The following is a 23,700-nucleotide window of genomic DNA, read 5'->3' as shown; positions in this document are numbered from 1 at the left end:
ATGGCTAAATTTATAATAAAATCAAAGCACAGTTGAGGATCCCGAGCTCTGGTTCGTAACCCACATAGAGGCTTTCGGGCTAGTGTTCTTTTGAGTTTTTTAGTTAGAGAATGGACCAATACTTACAATGAAAGGAGAACAAAAAAGTAGTATCAATTTGCCAGGAAGCAAACTTCGATTTCATGCTTATGAATATTGGCTTTTGTTTTCGGTTTTTTTTTTTCATATCAAAAGCTTTAAGGGGGCCTGAAATCACTGTCCCTGTATGCCCTGTTAGCTGGAAGGCCTGTGACTCTCCTGTATTCAGGTCAGGAAGGGTGCTGTGTGAATGGCCACCTGGTGGACGGTGAGGCATGGAGTGTCCCGCACCGGGCAAGTTCACCAGTCACTCACTATTATCATTACACGCTTGTCTACCTACTAGACTTCCTAGGAGCTCTCGGAGGCTAGGAAGAGTTGTTATGCTTTTTCCTATCTGCACGTGTGGTGCCCAGTGGGCACTTTGTGTGTGTTTGTAAAAGGGATAAATAAAAGATCCCATCTCCTCTGGGGCTCCTTTCTTCCACCAGGTTCATGGGTTAGGAGAACCGATTAGGTGAGAAACTTCCTTATTTAAAAATTCAATGACCAGGGGTGCCTGGCTGCCCCTGTCTGAAGAGCGAGGGACTCTTAATCTTGGGGTTGTGAGCTTGAGCCCCCCCATGCTGGGTACAAGATTATGTAAATCAATAAGATCTTAAAAAAATAAAAATAATGGTGAGTGCTGTGAAGTGTGTAAACCTGGCAATTCACAGACCTGTACCCCTAGGGCTAATAATACATTATATATTCATTAAAAAAATTAAAAAATTAAAAACAAACAAAAAACAAAAACAAAAATAAGTAAAAATAAATAAATTCAATGACTCCTCCTGAGTTTTCTTCCTTAAACTTATTCACACATCAGGATAAGCTATTTTGATCAATAATACTGGAGTGCTTGGATTTTTACCACTCCCTGGGTGGGACCTCAGATTGGTAGGGAAGGCGGGAAGGGAGGTCCTTTTTGGGGTTGGGGCTTTGGACCGTTGAAAATACCAACAGGGGACAGACAGACCAAGGAAAGTGCATGGGCAGGAGGCCAGGAAGGACGTACAGAGGACCAGAGTGGTTAGAGGCTCTGCTTTTTGAGCCGATCTAGAAGGATTTGACAGCACAGGCCACCCAAAGTTTTGGTAAACCTTTGGCCTTTGTAAACATGCAGCAGTTTGGTGAAGCTGGTGTTTGGAGGTTGAACCGGAAAGCTGCACATCCCAGCTTCTCCCAAAGTTCTTGCATGAACCATAGGGTCTGGATTAGCTGTCCTTGTTGTGTTCAAACCTAGTCCCTGCTTCTCCATAGTGGGAAGAGCAGAAGAGAGAAGAAATGAAGAGAAGTGCTATGACCCCTCTTTCCCCTTTTTTCTTCCTTATTAGTCTGGTCTAGTGGGGCTTTCATGGAATTTCTCACTTCATAGGACATCTAGAATATCTTCCCTACCACCTTCCCAAGACCAAACGTCTCCATCAATGGATACGATCTCTCAGAGCTTTGAACACAGGCTTTGTACTCAAAGGTCTCTTACGGGGCCTGGTAAATTACCTACCCGCCTTCTTCTGAATATTTATGCCCAAATGCCAGGATGTCAGATGCCCGTCCACTCCCATCACAGACAACAACAGGCACGGGAGGGGTGTCTCGAAGGTACTCCAAGACAATCGAGATCACATTGGGTCCTCCTTCCACAATGAGCGCCACCACCGGAACGCCTTGACCGATTCCTGCATTAAAAAAGGAAAAGAAAAGGAAAAAAAAAAAAAAGAGAAAAGAACACAAAGCCAGCAAACCAAAGAAACAAAAAAGGGAAACAAAAAGCACAAACTAAAATTACTGAGCACGGGGGAGATAACAACATATGAAGGGATAAAATACGGAGCAAAAATTGTACAGAAAATCCTTTCGCAGAATCTCCCCACCACAGAGTCTATCTGACTTTGCCCTCTCCCCGGACAGAGCTCCCGGGGTGCTGGGGCTGGTGAAGGCACCCACCACCCTACTTTCCGGGGGCAGGAGGGGTGTGTGCACAGGGTGAGGAGGGAGAGGAAGGAAGGTTAGTAGATGAAGTCCTGAGCCAGCAACCGGAAGATTGGAAGCTAAATGTGACCTTAAGCAAGTCTCCTTTGTACCCAGTGGTTTAGTTTCTTACGTGGAAAACGGGAATTTAAAATAGGTCAGATCCCTGATGTCATCACAGTGCTAAGAAAACACCTGAAAGGTTCCCTTTATTAAAGATTACCAAAATCAGCTGGGGACATATTTACACTTGTTGAGTCAACTACTGGCTACATTAGGGGGTCTATGTATATCTGACCATAAATGATCTTCTGGATTATGGGTTCTTAACAGCATAGTAGTCATGATAAAGAATGACTACTTGGCATCTGCCAACTGCCTCCTGCTATTACTGTGTCCTCACCATTGAGCAAGGTGCGAGGCACATGGTGGGTGGTCTGGAAACAGGTGTTGAATTCAGTTGTTGAATTCTGGGGTGTCCCAGACTTTTTCTCAAGTATTTCAGCTATTCCTGGTGAGCTCAAAGATGTAAAACTTGCCCTAACATCAGCAGTCACATAGGGTTCAACCCAACATATTAAAGACGAGTGTTAAAAACGAATGTCCATGAGAGACAACGATGAAAAAGAAATGAAGAAGTTCATTTTCAAGTGACCTCTCCAAGGGTCGGCACGGTTCTCGAACTACTTCTCTTGCTCATTTTGGTATCACACGGCATTTTCTCACTCTTCACCTTCCCAGAATAGTTAAGGAATTGAGAAGTACCATAAAAATGAGATGGTTTAAAAAAATGATGGTTTTATACAGAGAAGCTATCTTAAAAAAGAAATAATCAAGATTCTGTACCACTTCTGTAAATACGAACTAAAAAAAAAGCCTTTAGTCATCTCAGTTTTTCCCTTTCCCCCTCCTGTTGTGGGTTGTTTTTTTTTCCCCCTTTTATCCAGAAACTGCTGCCCTGTGAGAAACAATAGTATTTCTTGCTCCATTAAGAACGGATTGTGTTTGGGGTGCCTGGGTGGCTCAGTGGGTTGAGCCTCTGCCTTCGGCTCAGGTCATGATCTCAGGGTCCTGGGATTGAGCCCCGCGTCAGGCTTTCTGCTCAGCAGGGAGCCTGCTTCCTCCTCTCTCTCTGCCTACATGTAATCTGTCTGTCAAATAAATAAACAAAATCTTTAAAAAAAAAAAAAAAAAAAAAAAAGAAGGGATTGTGTTTGATGTGGGTGACCTGTTACACTTCTACAGTATTATCAGTACCCTGGGGACTTCTCTTCACTAAGTCAGTGTTTTTCATGGTTTGATTTTCATCTTAAAGGAATGGTCCACAATGTTAGTTACACAAAAATGGGTGCTATTTTTAAATCAACATATTAAAAGTATAAGAAAATGATGATTGTGGGTCCCAAGATTTCTTTTTGTACTCCAGAGGGAATTATAGGAGACGGATGACCCATGGTGCCATTGGATGTTCCTGTGGATGGAGAACATTTGAAAATTCCTGCTTTAGGTCCAAGGGGAGGGAAGCGGGAAGTGGGAAGCAAAAGGTCAGTGCGGCTGCCCTTTGGCTCAAAGACCATTAATGATTCAGACAAAATGTCCCTTTAAAACTCCATTTATGGGGGTACCTGGGTGGCTCAGTGGGTTGGGCCTCTGCCTTCAGCTCAGGTCATGATCTCAGGGTCCTGGGATAGAGCCCCACATGGGGCTCTCTGCTCAGCGGGGAGCCTGCTTCCCCCTTTCTCTCTGCCTGCCTCTCTGCCTACTTGTGATCTCTGTCAAATAAATAAAATCTTTAAAAAAATAAAACAACAAAAAATAAAACTCCATTTGCATGTCTATGAAGGAGATGTTTTCCCCACTGGTGATCCTGAGGATTAAGTAAGTTCCTGTTGAAAGGCTCTTTGAAAATCAAGGGCTAACTTGAAATGTTAATACAGCACACTTGTTTATGAAGGGACTTTGCTGACATAGGAAATAGCCATCCCTACATGGATTTGTATCTTCATACATGTTAGAAAAGGGTCTCTTTTCCAATATTTAAAATTTTTATGAGGCATTTCCCAAAGAACTATGATATTTAATTTTTCCCTTTTCCTTGGGTTAGTACATGTATTGTAGGGCTTCATATCAAGGAACAGTAATACGCCATTCTAGCTGTTTTATACCAAATGATATATTTAGACTCATTCTAGGATCTTCCAAGAGAGGCATTTGCCAAATTCTGATTTTGGGCATTGATTCTGTCGGTGGAATCTTTACTCCAACTTACAGACCAATTGTGATCCACTCAATATTCTCATGGAGAACGAAGTCTTAGAATGAGCCTTCTAGAATTTCCAGTTATCTACAACCTCCCAGACAACAGGCAAGACAGCTGGAAACCTCTCTTCTCTTTGAGGGGATACATAGGATTGCCTCCAAAGGATCAATTTTCATAGGGTGACTTGAGAGCAATAAACTGTCAAATGACTTCATATCAGTATTTTTATCAAATTGTTGTAACCGTAGAAACACAGACACATTTTAGATGATCAAACTTCTTATATTTGGAATGAAGCCATTATCGATCACAAGGATGAGAACAACTATATTAATTTATATTATTATTATATCCATGCTATTATATATCCCGTGCTAAAAATTGGATGAAGTATCAAGATATCATCTCCTTTTTCAACAGTTCTGATTATATCTGGCCTCCAAATTCTCTTCCATTTCCTACAGTGATAATACATGGAAATTTGTTCCATAGACAACAAAAGCTCTTATAGTCCAAAATAAAGTACTTACTGTCTAAAATAAAGTACTCTTGAATTTCTTAGTTATGGGAGATAGAGAAAGAGGCTATATCTAAAAATTTCATGCTTTATGTAAACTACCAGAATATGGTAACATTAAGTCTTTCTGTCAGGAAACACACACACACACACACACACACACACACACACCCGCCTTTGTTTCTGAGAAAAGAAAATGACATCAAATAATCAGAAATGCACAAAAGCAATGGTTCTTAGACCATTTTTTGGAGAAAAGGGTCTCTGAATACTTTTGTGACTCTGATGAAGGCTAGTGACTCTCCAGAAAAATAAACATACATAGGGATAATCAAAAAAGTGTGTCTATGCAATTTCAAGGGTATACGGATCTTTGAGAGTGACTCATGAAAACCTGCGAGTGGACCCTTATAAAACTCCACCCTAAATTAACCACATTGTTCTGTGAAGCCCTGTGAAAGATGTTCTGGAATGGGTTTTCAAGTGAAACTCTATGCCCAAGGGAACTCTGTCACACTGTTGCTGTTCAGGTCCACTGACGGGCTACACTTCCACAGCAAACACACGGTCTGTAGGATCTCACCCTTCTCTTCACTCTTTCTCTCATTTTTCTTTATTTCTTCTATTCACAGTTAAGTTTCCAAGTTATATTTTGGACACAGGATATTAAAAACACCCTAGAGGGGCATCTGGATGGCTCAGTGGGTTAAAGCCTCTGCCTTCGGCTCAGGTCATGATCTCAGAGTCCTGGGATTGAGTCCCACATCGGGCTCTCTGCTCAGCGGGGAGCCTGCTTCCCTCTCTCTCTCTGCCTGCCTCTCTGCCTACTTGTGATCTCTGTCTGTCAGAAAAAAAAAAATGTTAAAAAAAATACCCTAGAGATAGTCACAAATACAAAAATTAGACTCTGTAGTATATGACCTCTTTAGTTAAAAAAAAAAAAAAGCGCCTTTTAAACTATCAAGAAGAGTACATTTTCTATTTAGGACATAAAGAAAACATTTTTCTTTCTGGAATCCACTGCATATTCAGCTTGATTCACATGACCTGCTACTATTTTCTCCATGCCCATAACAAAATTAATACAAATTCCTTTGAAGATAGCTACAAATTTATACCATGTAGGCTAAACCTACTAGCCATTCACACACACACAAAATAGTTGTTCAGATTTATAGTTTTGTTGTTGTTGTTGTTTTAATACATTTCCTCTGCTTTTGGGGAAAAATAGGTAAATTCCTTAGTTGATCACAATAATTTTTCATTTTCTACTATAACCAAAGGTTTTCCTTTGAAATCCAAATGATTTCCATTCGAATTTAATTTTAGAGTAATGTGGAGTTGCTTAAGCAGGAAGAGGCAAAATGCTTGCCACACCCCCAAGCTTTTGCAATGTTGTAGCTACGAGCGCAGCCTTCAAAACTGTGGGTTGGTTAATGGATTTAACAGCTACATTTGACAACATGCCAGGTTGACCTAGGGCTTTCAAAATACAAACTGAACCCCAGTTCACTGTTCTTTGCAGAAGATAACCTCTTGGATTTCTGTCACATTTTGTTCTGGCAGCAATGTCCTTTAGCTTGGGCTCCCAGTAAGGCAGGAAGTATCAAATTTGGCTTAAGCAAAACCTGGGTTGGGTGTTTGTTGGGAGGAAGGGAGGTAGCAGGAATAGGAGAATGTCTTAAAATTCCAAAAGGCTTCCCTCACCCTCTTTCTCGCTGCTGATTTGAGATCGTAATCTATGATCAGTTCAGACACTTGGGAAAACATTCACAAGTAGTAGTGAAATGCCTGGATAATATGATAGTTTTGACCAAAGGAAAGAAACACTTTGGCATTATGTCAACATCACCATATATGATCTAAAATGCCTATGGGCCTAAGGAATATTTTATTTTCTGTTGGAAATTGTTTGTATTTACATGAGGATGGAGTATGGAATGTTGGTCTTTGGTAGGCCATCATGATATAAACCATAGATTAGGTGATTCTTATAGGAGAGACCATGTAGAAAGGAGGGTTCAAACTCTCCATGAGAGACGACTTCCCAAAGATCTTAATGCATTCAAGACTGAGTCTGCCAATGGTGGGTGGGCCTTTCTGTCAAGCCCCTAAAATTGTGCAGCAATAACACGAACACAGTTAATACACTGGCCTTACCACCTCTGGGATTATGTGACTCTTGATGATTTAGAAGTTTGTGTGGAGAATTCACATGCTCTGAAATTATGCATATGGTAGGATTTTACCAGTATATTTTATATTTCACAATTTTAAAGTTGCATAATTAAAATTGGCATTTAATTTTAAAGCATTGGACATGTCCCCTTCATCCAACTTCTCACTTGAATTGCCTGGTCTTTGGTTCACTGGTTGACTCTACCAACAGAACACTATCCACTATCTCCTGTATTTGGACCACATAATGAAGCCATAAAAACTCAGCAATTGCCTCAGATTTTGCATTTCTCAAACAGAACTTTGCACAGACTTGGAGGGTCTTAGTGGTTACTATAGTGATCGGAAGACAAGCAGTAAGCTGTTTACCTCATTTTAAGGGACACCGATTTGCTGCCTACTCAAGCAGTAATGGCTGAAGTTTGTGTAATACACAACTTTCAACAGATAGGCTCAAAATGAGATTCTTGACGTTCTTATCTATTTAGTGTATCTCTTTTATGGTCAGAGAAATTGTGGATAGATTTATGAAAAGGATGTAAATCTGGTAATCACTTGTGTTCAACTGACAACACTCAAAGCTATTCTTGTTTATTAAGTTTATTAAGGTGCTTTTATAATTAGGAAGATTCATAACCCTTGAATATTCAGGAACAACTATAGAATATTATGGTCCAGAAAGAGAATATTTTAATATGCTGTATTTTGTGAAAGGAAACGTAATTGGAAATTGTTGAGCTATCAAGGAACAGGGTGAGCCCAAGAAAATATCTAGGGAATGATGTAAGAAAAAACTCTAGAAAATGACATAAGAAAACACCTTTCCTTCTTCTGAAAAGATCTTTTCAGTCTTCTGTGGAAGTAGATGTTTTCGATATTGTCTTCATGTTTTAGAGGTAGGATATACTATCTACTCAAGACAACAGAACTATAACTGGAATGTGGCTGGCCTTCCTTGAAATGAGTAATAAATTCAATTAATTATCTGTTGGTGAATCATGGTGGTATAACAATTGGTCAACACCAAACCCACTGTGAACCACTGCTATGCGTCATTGTAATTACTCTATCTTTTTGCCACTATAATTCTGCACCTAAATTGATGCTTAGGAAAGCATTTGGAGATACAAAATACCACACAAACTCTTAGGCAGCGAAAATAAAGCCACATACAACAAGATGCTTCACTTGTGAATGCTCACGGTTCTTGAGTGGGAAGGAAATTCCTGGAAAGATGGCTGGGGTCTTTCCTGGTGGTGGGGACTTCCCAACATATAGAATTTCCAATTCTCTTTAGGATTAGGCAGTGGGAAAAGAATGCGAATTTCTTAAATGTCCTTTCTGGCCATCACCAATTCCTAGAGCAATTCCCTTACTGATATTCAATGTAATGGGTCCCCTCCCTATACAGTCCTTCCTGTTTACAGCTAATGCCAGTATGCCAGATAAACACACATTGTGTTTTATTTTGCCATTAAATCTCAGCGAATTTGGCTGAAGACAGGGGGTTGTTAAGCCACCGAAGATACAGAGTTCGAATTAATGGGAAAGCCTCTCTTAGTGATCAATGATTGAAAGCCGGTGGTGGACCCTTTCTTTTCCTGGGGACCGAGAATGCAAAATCTATGAAATTAATGTGGCAAAACCCTTTTTGTCCAGCCTCTTTTCAATACTGTTGAACTCATTTATTTTAAGCGTTATCCTTGCTACTGGTATTTCGTGGAAATGCTGGACTAGCTCCCAACGGCTGGCTTTTCTTGGAGATTTTCTTGCTTTAATTTTCTGTCTGGTCATCAGAGAGCAAAGGACAGACTGGGAAGGTGCATGAGTGGATTAAGTGAGGCATCCTGTAGGCCAGCCACGGTACACTGTGGCAGGCGTACCACACCACATGCGTCATGTCCTCCACGTCCACACTCCCCTGTCAGAGAACTGACCCCTCCATAGAAGGTTGGCCTTATTTGGCTTCTTTCAAAGCCGTTGGACTAGAGGTGGATTTTGGAGCTGCAGTGGGCCACACTTCCCTTCCTGGAATTGGAGTGGAAATCCCTAGGCCTGGAGTGAGTAACTATAAAGTGGGCGGGCGGGAGTGAAGCCTCTGTGAGCTGTGGCTCTAATGGGATCCTAAAGGGTGTTTACCCAAGCCGAGAAGAATGTATGTGGGAAGAAAGGAAGGGGCAGGGGGTACCGCGGAGAAGGGTTTATATGACCTGAGTGAGGGGGGTGAAAGGGTTTGTCGTGTGTGTGTGTGTATAAGTGAGAGACAGAGAGACAGACAGAGAGAGGGGGAGAGAGAGATTTATAATTAGTATTTATAAAACACGTAGAACAGAGTCTGACACTTGAGGGCCATATGGTTAAACAAACACATAAAAAGATTCTTATTTATATTTATTAAGCTTATACAAGATTTCTACTTTAAGTATATGTAAATATTCATGCGGAGGAAAGAAAAATAAATGCATTTCATATGTTTAAACTGAAAGTATGCTCTACAAATTATTTGAAACATATTTTTCCAAAGTTTGAATGTTCTCTCACACGGACCAATAATAAGCTTAGGAAGACAATTTTTATTTTATTTTTTTAAATCTTGTATCTAAAAGGCTAAATCTTTGTGGTTTGTGGTATGTGACTCTTTCTGGAGGGGGTGTTTGGTGACTTTATGCATTACTCCCCAAATGCCTTCTACTTTGGGCCTCTCCTTGGTGCTTTGATCAGCTTGGAAAGCCTTGTGAGTTCTGTGGGTTGGACAACAATGTAAACGCCAAATAACAAAACCCATAAACTGACTCCAAGTCTATTATATGCTAATGAAGTAACTTGGCCCTTGACTTTGTCAATGGGAAACAGCCATCCCCTCATGGCCAGCCAGCTCTGATTGAAATATCCTGCTATTAATGTTCACATATTTCCAGGACATCCAAGTAACATTCTCTGTGAATCCTTTCAATAAAAAGGGACCAGCCAGTCCCAGGGGCTGCAGGGCAAGTATTACTTTAATAAAAGGAAAGAGCCAGCATTTTCTTTGAGGCCATTGTTTGCAGGCTGAATGTTTTAATGTGATTGATCTAAGTCTACAAGAAAAGTCGCCCAGACAAAGCTAGAGGCTTCTTAGTTTCTACTCTGTTCAAAACTCACATCAAAAGGCATCCCCTGCCTTCTCAAATGTAAGGTAATCAGAATGGTTCTAACTTATTTTACTTTACAATACTTTGCCTATCCTCCCCTATAAATGTGCCAGGATCTAGGTCCACAGCCAAAGTTCCTTTGGCTTCTTGGTGGAATTAGCAGGCAGCAGAGCAGCCCAGGGAATTAGGGATTGAACAAAGCCTGGAAAGACCAGGCCCCCAGGGCAGGACAGAGGTGGGAGGAGAGGGAGGCGGTAGGAATGAGAAATACTGCAGGTAATGGCAAATGGTGACACGTGTATTAATTTGCCCTTCCAAAAAACAAACAAACAAAACCCTCTTTGTATCAGTTAAGACAGTCTGGGATTACTTCTTCCCACCCCAAATGTGAAAAGGTCTCTTCTCTCTTTAAGGAATGTTCTTTTTGACTTACTGTCTGTGAGGAAGTCATACTCACCCTGCAGTTCTCAGGTTCAAAGACAAGTCTCCCCGAGCCCCTTCCCCTCTTACCCCACTGGGCAGAATGAACCATTCTCACTTGTGTTGCCTTGTAGCATGTGCTTTTGTTAAACGCCCATGCCGATGAGTATATTTTATAACTTCATCCATCAGGGACTTGGTTGTAAATAAAAACATTCTCATAGTACCTTTCATCCCGGAGGTTTAGTTCATTACTGACATGTCTGGGCACCTCTTTCCTCTTCTAGGTAGGCTTATCCCTGCATGTCACCCAGTGCTCTACACCGGGTAGTTGCTCACTAAAACTCGGGGTCCAGAAGGGAGGCGGGAAGGCAGGACACTGCATTACCATCCGGTGGCTTCTGATTTCTTAGAGGTTGAATGACAGTGTCATTATTTCCACATAAAGTTTTAGATGTTTTCTGACATAAGCAATTTCCCCTCAGTCAACTGGTCTGAGTTCCAGGGCACTGAGATCTGATTTGAATTCTCATGAAGTCAGGAATTATTCCAAATGCCTCGTTCCTATGCTCATTGGTATGCTCATTGCTGTGGACTACAGAAGTGGATCTTGATTTCCCTGCCCCAACAACCATCACCCCAGGCTAGTTCACACCATAAACACAGTCTTCTCTGGAGCCATCTTTAGTGGGTTATAGACAAAAGCCCACACCTTTCACGTGTCCGGTGAGGCTCCCCAGGTTCTGGCCCCAGCCTTCATCTGCAGCCTTATCTCCCTCCCCAACCCTCTGTCCACCCTAATTCTGATCTCATCAGACTATCCTCAGGATCCGCCGTGGAAGATTCTTAGCCGTCCTAATTTTTAGAGGGAAGTACCTCTCCCTGCTTCCCGTTTCTTGAAGAAGAATGAGGTCTCCCAGCTTCCCCAGGGGCCCTGGACCTACAGCTGTGTGTGCTGGGGTGGGGGTAGGGGGCTAAAGTGTCGGGGACCGCCTCCGGCCGGGAAAGTCCCCGCCATTACAAGATGGCGCTTGGCTCACTGCCAGCAAAATATGCTGCAAGTAAACACCGAACTTTCTGGTGAAGCCCACCTGAAGGAGGACATAGTCATTGGCTGTTTCAAATTTAATCAGTATAATAACAGGACTCTCATTGGCTCTCCCCATTGTTTGGCCCCTTATTGGTCACCCTGACACATATAAGCTAAGAAAGTTGTCGAAATGAAGAGAAGAAGCATTAACACCATGCCAGGCTGGTTGTCGTTCTTGCGGGCCGAGGGCGACACTAAAGGCTCCTTGTGGGATGCTGACTGATCTGGGGGAGCCATTAAGCCCATTTGGCCAACAGACTTAAAGCCACATCTGCTAACTTGCCCAACAACAGAAACTGGTATTTTGGGTCCCATCAAGTTCTTTTTTTATTTCTCAAATTGTTCAGCGTTTAGCTGAGGAACACAGGTGCTATTTGCTGAGGTCCCTCAGAGACGGCCAACTCCATCTTCAAAGTCCTGCTCAAATGTTACTAATTCCTGAGGTAGTTCCTAGCTCCCTTGGGTAGCATTAATCATTCATTCCTTTGTAGTCCACCATCGATTTGTTTTTCTTCTACAAATCTTTTTGGCAATTATTTTATTCTGTCTTGCTTTAGTGAAAGGTTCACCCACTAGATTTTAAATTTCTTGGGACAGAAAAACCCCTACCTCCATCCCTCTTAGACAACATCCTGGTTTCCAAAGTGCTTCACACATAGACGGTAGTTTAAATACTTGTGAAATAAAACAAAATTAAAATGCACCATATCTGGGGTCTAGACCTTGGGACTAGCACAGCTGAAGGGACAGGAATAAATTGGTGGTTATAAAGGGACTGAGTGCCTTATCTCAATTCTATTGATGTGTCCTGCTGACAGTAGAAATGATAGCCATAAATGGCTTCAAAGTGGCCTCATGCTGGCCTTTCAAAGGCCTTAACTAATGGGACCCAGCAGTAGTCAGAGACCTAGAGAAGAAGGTGCTGAGTCACCCGGAGGGATGCTCACATTTCGCTTGTCCTCTTGGATTAGGTCTGGACGAGTCCAGATTCTTAGCGACTCAAAGAGCCAATTTCGGTTCAGCTGTCTTGTACTTTTAAATTGAAGGCTCATTGTTTCTCAGAATTGGACCCAGCTGGAGTGACAATGTGTTCTGGCCATGGAGGGGGAAAGACGTAAACAAAGGTTTACAATCTTCCCTTTGCTGGGACGACAGCCACCAGAGCTATTACTTCCTCCAGATAAAACGAAGACGGAGCTACATGACTGAAATGACAACCCGATTCTGTTCCCTCTGAGGGATGATTCAGCAGTGACGGTGCTGTGGGCTAAGAGTGGCCTTCATTCACCACCAAGGTTATTAAAATAACCGACTGCCCCATCATACATGAGACGAAGGAAGTATTCTGATTATTTGGGATCTAGTAATGGCACTGAGTCCAATTTCTGACCAGCAGTTGGGAGAAATGACAAATTTTTATTTGATTACTTGGGCATCTTTTCTAAAGGACAATGTGTCACGTCTAATCAAATCTTTACTGTGATTAAATGCTCAGTGAGAAATACGAATGACAAGGTCACGAGGAACCTTCTTTCCCCTGGTTTCAAGTTTCTGTGTGGACGGAGGTCTATTAGGGTAACACACCTTGCCCCTTGTCCTTCCATTACTCCTCTCCACATAGAAAATTGAGTAAATTGATTGGTGGTGACTGTGTGTCCATGTTTCTCTGGGGGATAGAAGAAATCTACTGAAAGTCTCCCATTAAAGAAAATTTGGTTTCTTTCTGCCTTTACCTCCACGGACCAGTGCCAGTTACTGCTGTTAGCAAAGGTGTCTTTTATAGACAAAAATTTCTTCTCTGAGTGGCTGTCTGGAGGCCGAAGTGAGTAGGCAAACCCTTTTGGCTTTCACACTAAGTCATTATTTCCAACAACTTCACCATTAATAAAAACGATATTTTGATCTCCATCTGCCTGACTCTGGGGTCCAACTCTCAGTCAGTTTCAGTGTTGTCCCATCGAGGGTGAAGTATAATTTATTGGGCTTTCCTGAGCTCCAACACCATGAACTACAATACCGTCCTTTCTCCTCCTGGCCTTCACGTTGTAGCACAGCATCTAACAAGCTCAAGCCTCTGGTTCAGATCTGCGAATGTGAAATTATCTTTCAAGTGCAAATATGGCCTTCTCTGAAAGACAATTTTTTAAAATGTTTTTATAGCTCCTCAAAAGGAAACAACAGTTACAAAATGCTAAAAACAAACAAACGAACAAACAAAAAACCCCCCAAACAACCCTAGTTGTAAATGGAGCCCAAACAAGGTCATTTATGAATTTCTGGGTCACTGTGAGTCATCTCATGTAGTAGAGTCTGCTCAGCCAGATGGCTGAAGGCTGTTTCTTTTTCTCTTAGGGGAGGGAGTGGTTGCTGAACACCTACCGGCTGTGGCCAGCAGCCAGGTGGGTTGCACTGGCTTACTCAGTCTACTCAACAACCCTCTGATGGACATATTATTATCCCCATTTTATAGTTAAATAAACTGAGGCCTACACCATAAACTGCCTATCTGAACTGGGTTTCAAACCAGGGCCTATTAGGAAATGCAGAGTCTGGACACTGTACTCTTCTGGGTTGTCGCTCACAGGGGTGACCATAGGATTTAGCTCTCAAAGGCCAGGACACGTTTGCAAGGGAAGGGGCCATCCATCATGAATAGTTTTTCCGGGGTGACAGGTCTAAGCCAGAACTATCTTGTCCGGGACAAACCAGTACATAGGATCACTCTACGTCTCTCATGTCTTAGCATCTCAGACTGGTTTCTGGAAGATTCTTTTTTTTTTTTTTTTTTTTAAAGATTTATTTATTTATTTATTTGAGAGAGAGAGACAGTGAGAGAGAGCACGAGCGAGGAGAAAGTCAGAGAGCGAAGCAGACTCCCCATGGAGCTGGGAGCCTGATGCGGGACTCGATTCCGGGACTCCAGGATCACGCCCTGAGCTGAAGGCAGTCGTCCAACCAACTGAGCCACCCAGGCGTCCCGGTTTCTGGAAGATTCTAAACATGGATGCCACCCTCCGATATTCAGAAAGGGGCCCGAGTCTGCTCGCTGTTCCTTTGCTACATCGCATCCAGGCTTAATAAGGCCAAGGCTCACTGCTGCCCCTCTCTGATTCCCTGGGATCAGGTTTCCAGCTCCTTCTAAACCATAGCTGTTCCTAATCACAGATACTCCTTCCTGTTAGGTTCTCGGAGGGAAGAAGCTCCAGGGAAGGATTAGATCATTAAGCAAAGGAAAATAGCATCTACAATCCAGCAGCACCTGCATAAATCCTGGAGGGGAAAAAATATCGATTTAAAGTTTTTCTCATTCTAGCATATCCTTGATGGTGTTGAAAACAAATCCCTTCTACTTTACTCTCATAAATAAATGCCTCATTACATTCTATTACTTAAACACATTGGAGTGCCAGGATGAGGAATCAGCAGACAGTCATGGCCCAGGGGCATCCAATAGTGTTTTGGGTCCTTAATCACTCTCTCCTTATCCTATTCTGTCCTGTCTGTGTGAAAACAGTCGCTTGGCCTGTTCCTACTCTGCCACAACTGTCTGATCGTAGTAAGTGCTAATACCATCATCCTAGAAAGGGCGTGACCCTAATGTTTTGGATAAGAAAGTGGCCCTCTAAGGACTGTTCTTAAAACCCTAATGCTAATGTACAAAGAACTAGTTTGTGCATTGAAAATTACTACCTGGAAAGCTCCAATATACACTGCTCAATAGAAAGAGTCATTGAATAATTTAAAACAATATGTAATTGATATCAACATATAATATTCCATTTTTGTTTCTTACAGTGGTAACTCTGGAATAAATCTATTTACTTTGAAAAAAAATGCCCGTTTCAAGTCCTTAGCTTTTCTGGTCCGTATCTGCTTTTCTGGTCCGTATCTGCTCTAGCACATGGCTTTTGAGAGTAGCATGTTCAGAATCACCCAAAGCTTCCAAGGAGGTCTAAAATGTGACTTGAGGATGTGCATTTCTAACAAGCTCCCAAGTTCCTGTAGCTGCGGGTCCACAGACTACAAGTTGAGAACCACCGCCCAGCATGAGGCTCTGAGCAGAGGAGACTCCAATCTCTGAAAAGAAGTGAATTTTTTTTTCTTTTTTTAAAGATTTTATTTATTTATCAGAGAGAGAGGGGGAGAGAGCAAACACAGGCAGACAGAATGGCAGGCAGAGGCAGAGGGAGAAGCAGGCTCCCCGCCGAGCTAGGAGCCGGATGTGGGACTCGATCCCAGGACGCCGGGATCATGACCTGAGCCGAAGGCAGCTGCTTAACCAACTGAGCCACCCAGGCGTCCCTAAGATGTGTCTCTTGGGGTAACTTAAGATGAAAACCCATGGAGTAGGTCTGAAACATGCATGTTATGTTTTCAGTAGCCTATTTTAAAGTCCAAACTAGGGTCAGCAAACTTTGCCTGAAAGTAAGTTGCCAGATAGTAAGTATTTTCAGCTTTGCAGGCCAGACAGCCTCTGTTTAAGTCGTCAACTCTGCCACTGTAGCATGAAGGCAGCCAGAGGTGGTACATGAAAGAATGAGCATGGACGTGGCCATGTTCCAATAAAGCTTTATTTACAAAGACAGATGGCATGCTGGATTTGCAAAGCCCATGGGTTCTAGTCTGCCAACCCTTAGGTCTAACTAATGTGATAAAAATGATTCCTATGAGGCAACATCTGTTCGTCTGCCAAGACTGAGTATATCCATGATCGATGAAAAACTATTTCGATGAAAAACGATTATATTCATATTTTGTTTTCCATTTGTTTCTCTTTCTCCTTATTTCCAAAAGGGCCCACTGAGCTGTCTTTCCCCAGGGAAAGTTGGCATTGTTGAACTGAGGATGAACTCACCACATGGCTTTTGTTAAGAACCCAAGCTCACTAATGTCCTGAAAAGAAAGAGGAGAAGGCAAATGTCTCTGATGGGGACAAGTGGGAGCAGATGGGGCAGGAAGAAGGGATTCCCAATCTCCCCCAATGGTCAGTTCCTAGGTCTCTTCTGACTTGAGCCAGTTGGTCATTCCTTCCTCTTGGAAATATGTTCTTTACTTGTAAAGAGGAAATATGGGGACGCCAGGGTGGCTCAGTGGGTTGGACGACTGCCTTCGGCTCGGGTCATGACCCCGGAGCCCCGGGATCGAGTCCCGCATCGGGCTCCCAGCTCCATGGGGAGTCTGCTTCTCCCTCTGACCTTCTCCTTGCTCGTGCTCTGTCTCTCTCTCAAATAAATAAATAAAATCTTTAAAAAAAAAAAAGAGGAAAGATGTACTTTACTCTTACTTTCCAGACAGCTCCCTCTCCTTACTCTGCTAGCATCTCCTTGTTCATCTTTGCGGGTCGCTTGTCATCTCCCTGCCCTCTGGTAAGACAGACTGTCTTAGGAACCAGTTCTTGGTCCTCTGCTGTCCTCTTCTTTCCTCTCCTCGCACACTCCCTGGATGATCCCGTCCACCCACCCACACGGTTTCATATCCTGGCCACACACGGACAACTTCCATATTTACATCTCCAGACAGAATATCACCACTGAACTTCAGTCTTGCACAACCGTGCTCCTGAGGTCATCACCACATGGACTGTGAGATGCCTTATATCAGACATGCCCAAACATGAACTTCTGATATCTCGTGCCTACCACTGCCATCCCCACCATCTTCACCATCTGAATAAATGGCAACACATTCTTTTCTTCTTGCTGGGCAGTCCCCCCATAATTGGACTCACCTTTTCCCTTTCACAACTTGTAGCTAATTTAATGGTAAATCTTGCCTGCTCTTTCATCTCTGAATGACAGCCTGAATGATACACTTCTCACCTCCGCAACTGCTGCCGCGCCTCGTCTAAGCACCTCCAGCTCCTGCCTGGGTTACTGCCATGGTCTCTTGACTGTCGTTCTGCTTTCACACGCGCTCCCTGTGTAGAACCTACTCAACTCAGTAGGTAAGGCGATGCTGATGAAACATACAAGACCACGTATTCCTTTGCTCAAAACTCTACAAGTTACTATTCCATACAGGGTGAACATAGAAGTCAACGTTGTTACCCTCCTCCCTGGATCTGCCCTTGTTCCTTCCCTGAGTCCTTTCCTGCTCCTTTCCTCCCTGTTCCATCCACATGGCCACCCAGGCCTCCTGATGTTCTCTAACCATGTTGCCCACATTCCCGCCTTAGGGCCTTATCTTTACTGTGCTGGAAATGGTCTTCCCCAGGAGGTCCCATAACTCGCTCCCTCCCTTGCTAAGGTCTTCAATCCAGTGAGGCCTCCTCCACCACTCTGTAAGATCGCAGCTCCCTCCCTGCACTCCCTTTGTTGGCCTCTCTGCCTTACTTCTTTCCCTAACACTTACCACTATGCAATATATTACATGTTTTCCTTATTTATTTCCTGTTTCCCTCCACCCAAACGCAAGCTCCAGGAGGGGACAAGAGCATGGACATGTGACCTGAGGGGGACTGCCATGAAATGCACCCTGGGGCTTTTCTCAGCACTGGAGCTCCAGAGGCTTCTTTCTGCCTGGCCTGGAAAGGACCACAGAGGTCTGCGTGGTTACGGTACCAATGGCAACCTTGGCTGAGGGAAAGTAAGAGGCTCCTTCCCGATTTCCCAGGTACGCTATAAGCCCGAGTGAGAGCAGGCAGGAGGGGAGAGAGGGATAAGACAGGAAAGGAGTGGGGAAAAGGAGAGAAGTGGGAGGGGTGTGCGGGTGGGGTGGGGAAGGTGAGAGAGACCTAATAAAGACTGAGATGGAATTCACTAAAACCAGATGGAAAGAGGGCTTGGAACTGGACTTATTTGAATTAAGGAAAATTTTTATTATGTGACATTTCCTACATACCCAAGTTTATGAAGCATAATTCATACTCACTACAACCGTTCTTATTACTTGAATAACAGAAAGAAACAAGTGGACAGAACAAATCTTGCTTGGTGCCCGCCATGAAAACCGAATCTAGAGCCGGAAATACAAGGGTGAGAACACTCTCCCTCTCCCCCAACTCCTGATGTGGCACGCCACGCTTAATCGTCTTTTTCAGAATCTCCCCTGTGATTTCCTAATATGCATCTGAGTCATCCTCACTTCCTGGGTCCTCCCTCTTGGGTGGGAGCAATGCGGCTAATGAGGAGAGGTTCAGCTCAGATTTGTCTGATGACCAGAAAAGCTGACTCTTGGATCCTCACTGCCCTGGTTGCACAAAGGTGCACCTGTTTTGTTTTGTTTTTTCATCCTCCCTCACTCCAGCAGGAATTGCCCACAGAACCCCGTGTGGATGCCAAGACGCCAAGGCTCATTAGCCAACCAGGGCTGTTGGTTCCTCTGCCTGAGACTCAGGACCTCAGTGTTTCCCCGCAGCGCCGTGGCATGTGGAACTCTATGCTGCTTTTGAAATCTGGCGTCCTCACAGAACAGGGACAGCCTGTTCACTGAGGGGAAGAGCTGCTTGTTTGTTTCAGCTCTGGATGCCAGAAAAGAAAAGGAAAAAAAAAAAAAGAAATCAACTGTTTGCCTATTTGGCTGGTATTTGGGCAGAAAATCTCTATTTTCCTCTCCCCCCACCCCCCCTTAGGGGTTAATCTCTTTTGCAGAGGGTCTGAGATGAAAAGATGTGTATTCTCTTACAACCTCTGACCATTTTATTCCTGACACCTTGGGAGCCCTATTTCTGGTCACTTTTCACGCCTATCTGAAATTGACTTCACTTTCACGGCCATCAGTTTCAATGGTTTTGAAAGGATCCAACCGATATTCGAAGGGAGAGGCAGATTATTTTAAATTCTGGGAAGAGGCTGTAGGGGTCCCATGATAAATTCCCTGGCCTTACAAGCAAATTAAAATCTCATCTTTCTTTCTCTCTCTCTCTCTTTTTTAAAAGACTTCTAGAGAATGAGATACCTTATCCTCTCTAAATACATCCCACTGTAAAATCATTGATTATGGCAGAAAAGTACTCAGTCAGCACAAGTTCTGGCGTTTACTTCACGTTTCCCTAACTTTCTAAAGTTAGCGACGCATTTCCACTGAATGGTGGATCCTAATCTAGGCTGAAAAGCAGCCACGGGCAATTCCCACTTTAAATAAGTGGGGGGAAATCAATACTTATTTCTTTTTCTGTGTCAACGGAAATGAAGAAGCCACCACGGCGTTGGCTGCTACAAAAAATACATATCCTTCGACTAAGTTCATACGATGGCCACGATTTAACAAGAATCACAAGTCAACAAGGAACACAGTCAGACTTCCAGAATACAAGCATTCATGCTCACGACAGTCTGAGGTGTTCACGACGGTCTTTGCCGGTACATGTCCCTATTCACTTCTCTTCCCTGAGTCTGTCTGTGTTACTGCTTTATTAGGTGTCCTTCCTTGTAGCTTTCCACATCCAAGCTCCTCTATCACATCTTTATGTCAGGTTGGAAATCAGAGCTAAAAATAAGGCCAGAAAAACATGGATTGATGTTTACAATAAACATTTATTCTGCACCGACCTGCCCATACCAGGTACTGTGCTAGGGTTGCCGGTGACAAAGATGAGGAGGACTGAGGCTCTGCTCACGACGGAGGGCGGGGCAGGCAGGCAATGGCACAGAAGCTCTGGGTCAGAAGAGATAGGGCCTCTTATTCCGACGCTTGCACAGTGTGGAAACAGGGATTATGGGGGGGAATAATGGAGCCTACAAGAATCACAGTGTGTGTGTGTGTGTGTGTGTGTGTGTGTGTGTGTCTTATGATAAGATTTCACCAAAGAGAAGATTTTCAAGCTGAGGCTTGGAATGTAGGTTTCCGTCAATAACTAGAGTTGGAAGAGGGTGGAATTTCAGCAAATGTCAAAACAGGCGGAAAACACATCCAACGAGGTATGTCATTATGTCACTTATGGGAAACTGCAAGGAGCTTGGGGTGGGTGCAACAGAAGATCCAAAATGCATGATGGAAGGAGAAACTAGAAACACAGCAGATGAAAAGAAACGGAAAGACTTTCCTTTAGCAGTGAACCCAGAAGGGGTTGGGTTAAGAAGATCAATTAGACCTGACGGACAACAGCAGATTGTGCTGACATTGAGACCAAAATGCCAAATATTTGCAACGCAAATCTTTCTAATCTGAAAAGAGATCTCCGCCTCCTTCCCTGAACTAAAAGAAGCTAGGAGATCTTATGGAATGGTGATAGTTCCCCAGCTGGACTCACTTGTTTACAGGGACTGCCCCTGGCCCTGAACAAGTCATTCTAGTGCATAAAGGAGTGCTTTCCTAAAAGAGAAAAGGCTCCTAGCTTGACCTGGAAAATGAGTCAGATAAACAAGACAGGCAGCTACCTAGAAACAGGCTTTGCTAATGTTAATTCTACATCCCCAACATCCTTCTTTTGACTCCATTATTGTCTTGACTGACAAAGGGACGTTTTAGTACCATGACAAACATTTCAGTGACAGCCAGCTTGTATCAGGCCATTTCAAAAGATGAAGAGAGGGCAGATGTTTATGTGGCATTGTCTTCATCACACAACCTATTCTTTTAGAGGGAAAATTCTCTAAAGGGCAGAGAGCACTTCAAACAACACGTTCAGCTGAGAGCGACTGAAAAACGGCAGGTCACCAGAGACCAAAGTGAAGTGCTTATGAATTTGATATTCATATTTTGGATGGTCTTTTACTTGACTGGTTGAGTCTACAGGTAGTAGAAAGTCCAAATGATTGGGCTGAACAGGTTAGAGCATCCACAGAAGGCAATGAAATGTCCCTGAAATACATGTAACTCACCCAGAGGAAGTTTAATAACATCTTTTTCAAGTCATGTGGTTTGAACCCAGGGCTGTCATTCTGGGGGAATATAAATTCATTATTTCTTAATTCCAGGTCTCCCTGGATGAAGTTCTGCTATGACTCTTAACCCAAAGAACTCTTACTGATCTCATGGAACAGTTATGGGCTCAATGATGGAAATTTTCATGTCATGGTTACCCCAATGCATTTGAAGATGGTGCAATGATCAACAAAGATGCCAGTGATGACAATTGAACGTCCCTTTGCCTTCCCAGCCTCCTTCATATATTCTCAGGCATAGGATGACAAAGGGAAGTCCACGAGTCACATGAAGAAAGACTGTAGCCATGGGCACACGATCAGGAGCTTCTCTGTTTCTCTTCACCCCACCCTCCATGCCATCACCCCAACTTCCTTCCTCCTCATTCTTTGTTGCTCCTGTGAATTCCTCCGCCACCTTGCCACTAACCACTGTCTTCTGCCCAAAGTTCTGCTGCTGATGAATTCCAACTGAACCAATGTTCTACCCGTGTGTGACATGGAGTTTATGCTCCAATAATTGCTGAATGAAATAATAACCCCCAAACCCTCCAAGGTAACAAGATTTTAGGGGAGTGTCTTTTTGAGTGAAATAATGCTTCCTTATGTAGGGGGAAAGGAACAAGGGTTCTGGAATCACATGAGCCTGGTTTGCACCACTCTGTGCCACTAACTGGATTTAGAACAAGGGCTTGGTTACTCTGAAATGCTGTTTCATTGACTATAAAAAAGGAAGATAATAATCCCTACCTTGAAAGGTTGCTGTGAGTATTAAGAGAGATAGTAATGTATGAATGCCTAGCATGGTGCCCGGAACATACCGGGGCCGCAAGAAATGCTTATCTCCCTCCTCCCTGTCTTACTACGGGGGATTTTAGGATGATAAACAATAGGAAGTAACTAATCTCCGATGCGGCTAAAAGTCTAAGAGAGAGATAAACAACAGTCATAGGGAGAGATAGCGTTAGGAATATCTAAAGGAAAACGAATGGTTTTTATGGTTAATTTTCTTGGTTGGGGTTTAAGAGAAGATTCAGGTTGTCCATTAATTATACTTACCAATTGGGTCTAATTGGCAACTACCCCAAAATGAATAAAACAAGCGGGAGTCAAGAGAGAAAAACGGCAGGCATCCTGTCAAAAAATAAAATCTTTGAAATTTCTACAGCCCAGTGGTTGAATACACATTTTATTACAGAAGACAGACTCACCCAATTTATAAATGTGTGCCGCAACGGAACTCGAAGTCGCCCATTCAGACTTTCACAACGCATCACGCCCCTCTGCACTGGCTCTACCACGTCTCCTCACTCTCCCTGTTGGGTCCTTCAAACCAGCGTCCCCTAAGCTGGAGGAAGCATCCCTTGTGATTCTGCTTTAGCCTAGGTGACTGCTCTGGTGGTCAAAGGGTTAAAGGAGGCACATGTGTTGAGTACTCCTAAGGATGCTTAGCCCTTGGTAAATCCTCAAGAAATGGCTCTGGCCGTTGTTACAGTGATTCTAATCACAATTATGAATTTGGCTTTGTGTTTTCCAAGACTGAGCAAAAACCAGATTGTCCCCTCTCTCCTTTTAAAGACACTTTTCTGTTTTTATTTTTTGGAGCCATGTGTCCTATATTCAGGTGACTGGCTTACTTTTGACCTAAAAGGAATATTTCCCCCCATTGGCTAATGGACTTAACTTCTTTTCCTTTTAAAGAGAAACTGAAATGGATGCTGATATATCACTCAACATGCATATTATTTACTGAAAAAACTCCATTTGTCACTCTTTTCTTTCTCTCATCGCCAAGAAAATGACTAATTAGATAGATACAGTCATATATACATTATCTATCCATATCATGTATCTGCTGCTTCCTTCCTTCCTTCTGTGTATGTGTGTATGTATCTATCTACAGAAAAAGTCACCAAAGCCATTTCATTATAATAGGTTTCCTTACTAATTTGGCTGCATTATCCCAAACTGGGAAGTAAATTTAGTTGTAATATCCTGCCTCTGGAGGTGTTAATTGACTGAAGAAGCTAGCTCGGGTTAAGATGATTCAGTATTTCATTTCAAATCTAGGCCTCAGAGGACAATCCCATGAACAGCTGTTTCTGCCCCTCTGTTTCTTCCCTAGAAATGACATTTACGGAAGCCCCCAGATCCTCAAGTTATGTCTTCTGGTCCCAGCTTCTTAGGATCAAGCCAGACTTCTAGAGCAG

At 43.1% G+C, this 23,700-nt stretch overlaps 1 protein-coding gene across 9 annotated transcripts in view; it reads right to left on the bottom strand.

The window, feature by feature from the left end:
• Positions 1-23,700, bottom strand: part of LOC122917706 (transient receptor potential cation channel subfamily M member 3) — a 484,842-nt gene that overhangs the window by 176,245 nt on the left and 284,897 nt on the right. For 5 of the 9 annotated variants that reach the window (XM_044265921.1, XM_044265916.1, XM_044265917.1 and 2 more), the window contains exon 7: positions 1,625-1,799. In XM_044265921.1, coding sequence (XP_044121856.1) covers positions 1,625-1,799 — 175 coding nt within the window. Of the gene's footprint in view, positions 1-1,624; positions 1,800-22,549; positions 22,625-23,700 lie in introns of all 9 variants that reach the window. The other 4 variants (XM_044265920.1, XM_044265913.1, XM_044265914.1 and 1 more) reach the window with 1 other exon arrangement.

The sequence above is a fragment of the Neovison vison genome, chromosome 9, assembly GCF_020171115.1.
Source record: "Neovison vison isolate M4711 chromosome 9, ASM_NN_V1, whole genome shotgun sequence".
Lineage (NCBI taxonomy): Eukaryota > Metazoa > Chordata > Mammalia > Carnivora > Mustelidae > Neogale > Neogale vison.
This window is presented reverse-complemented; position numbering and strand designations above follow the sequence as displayed.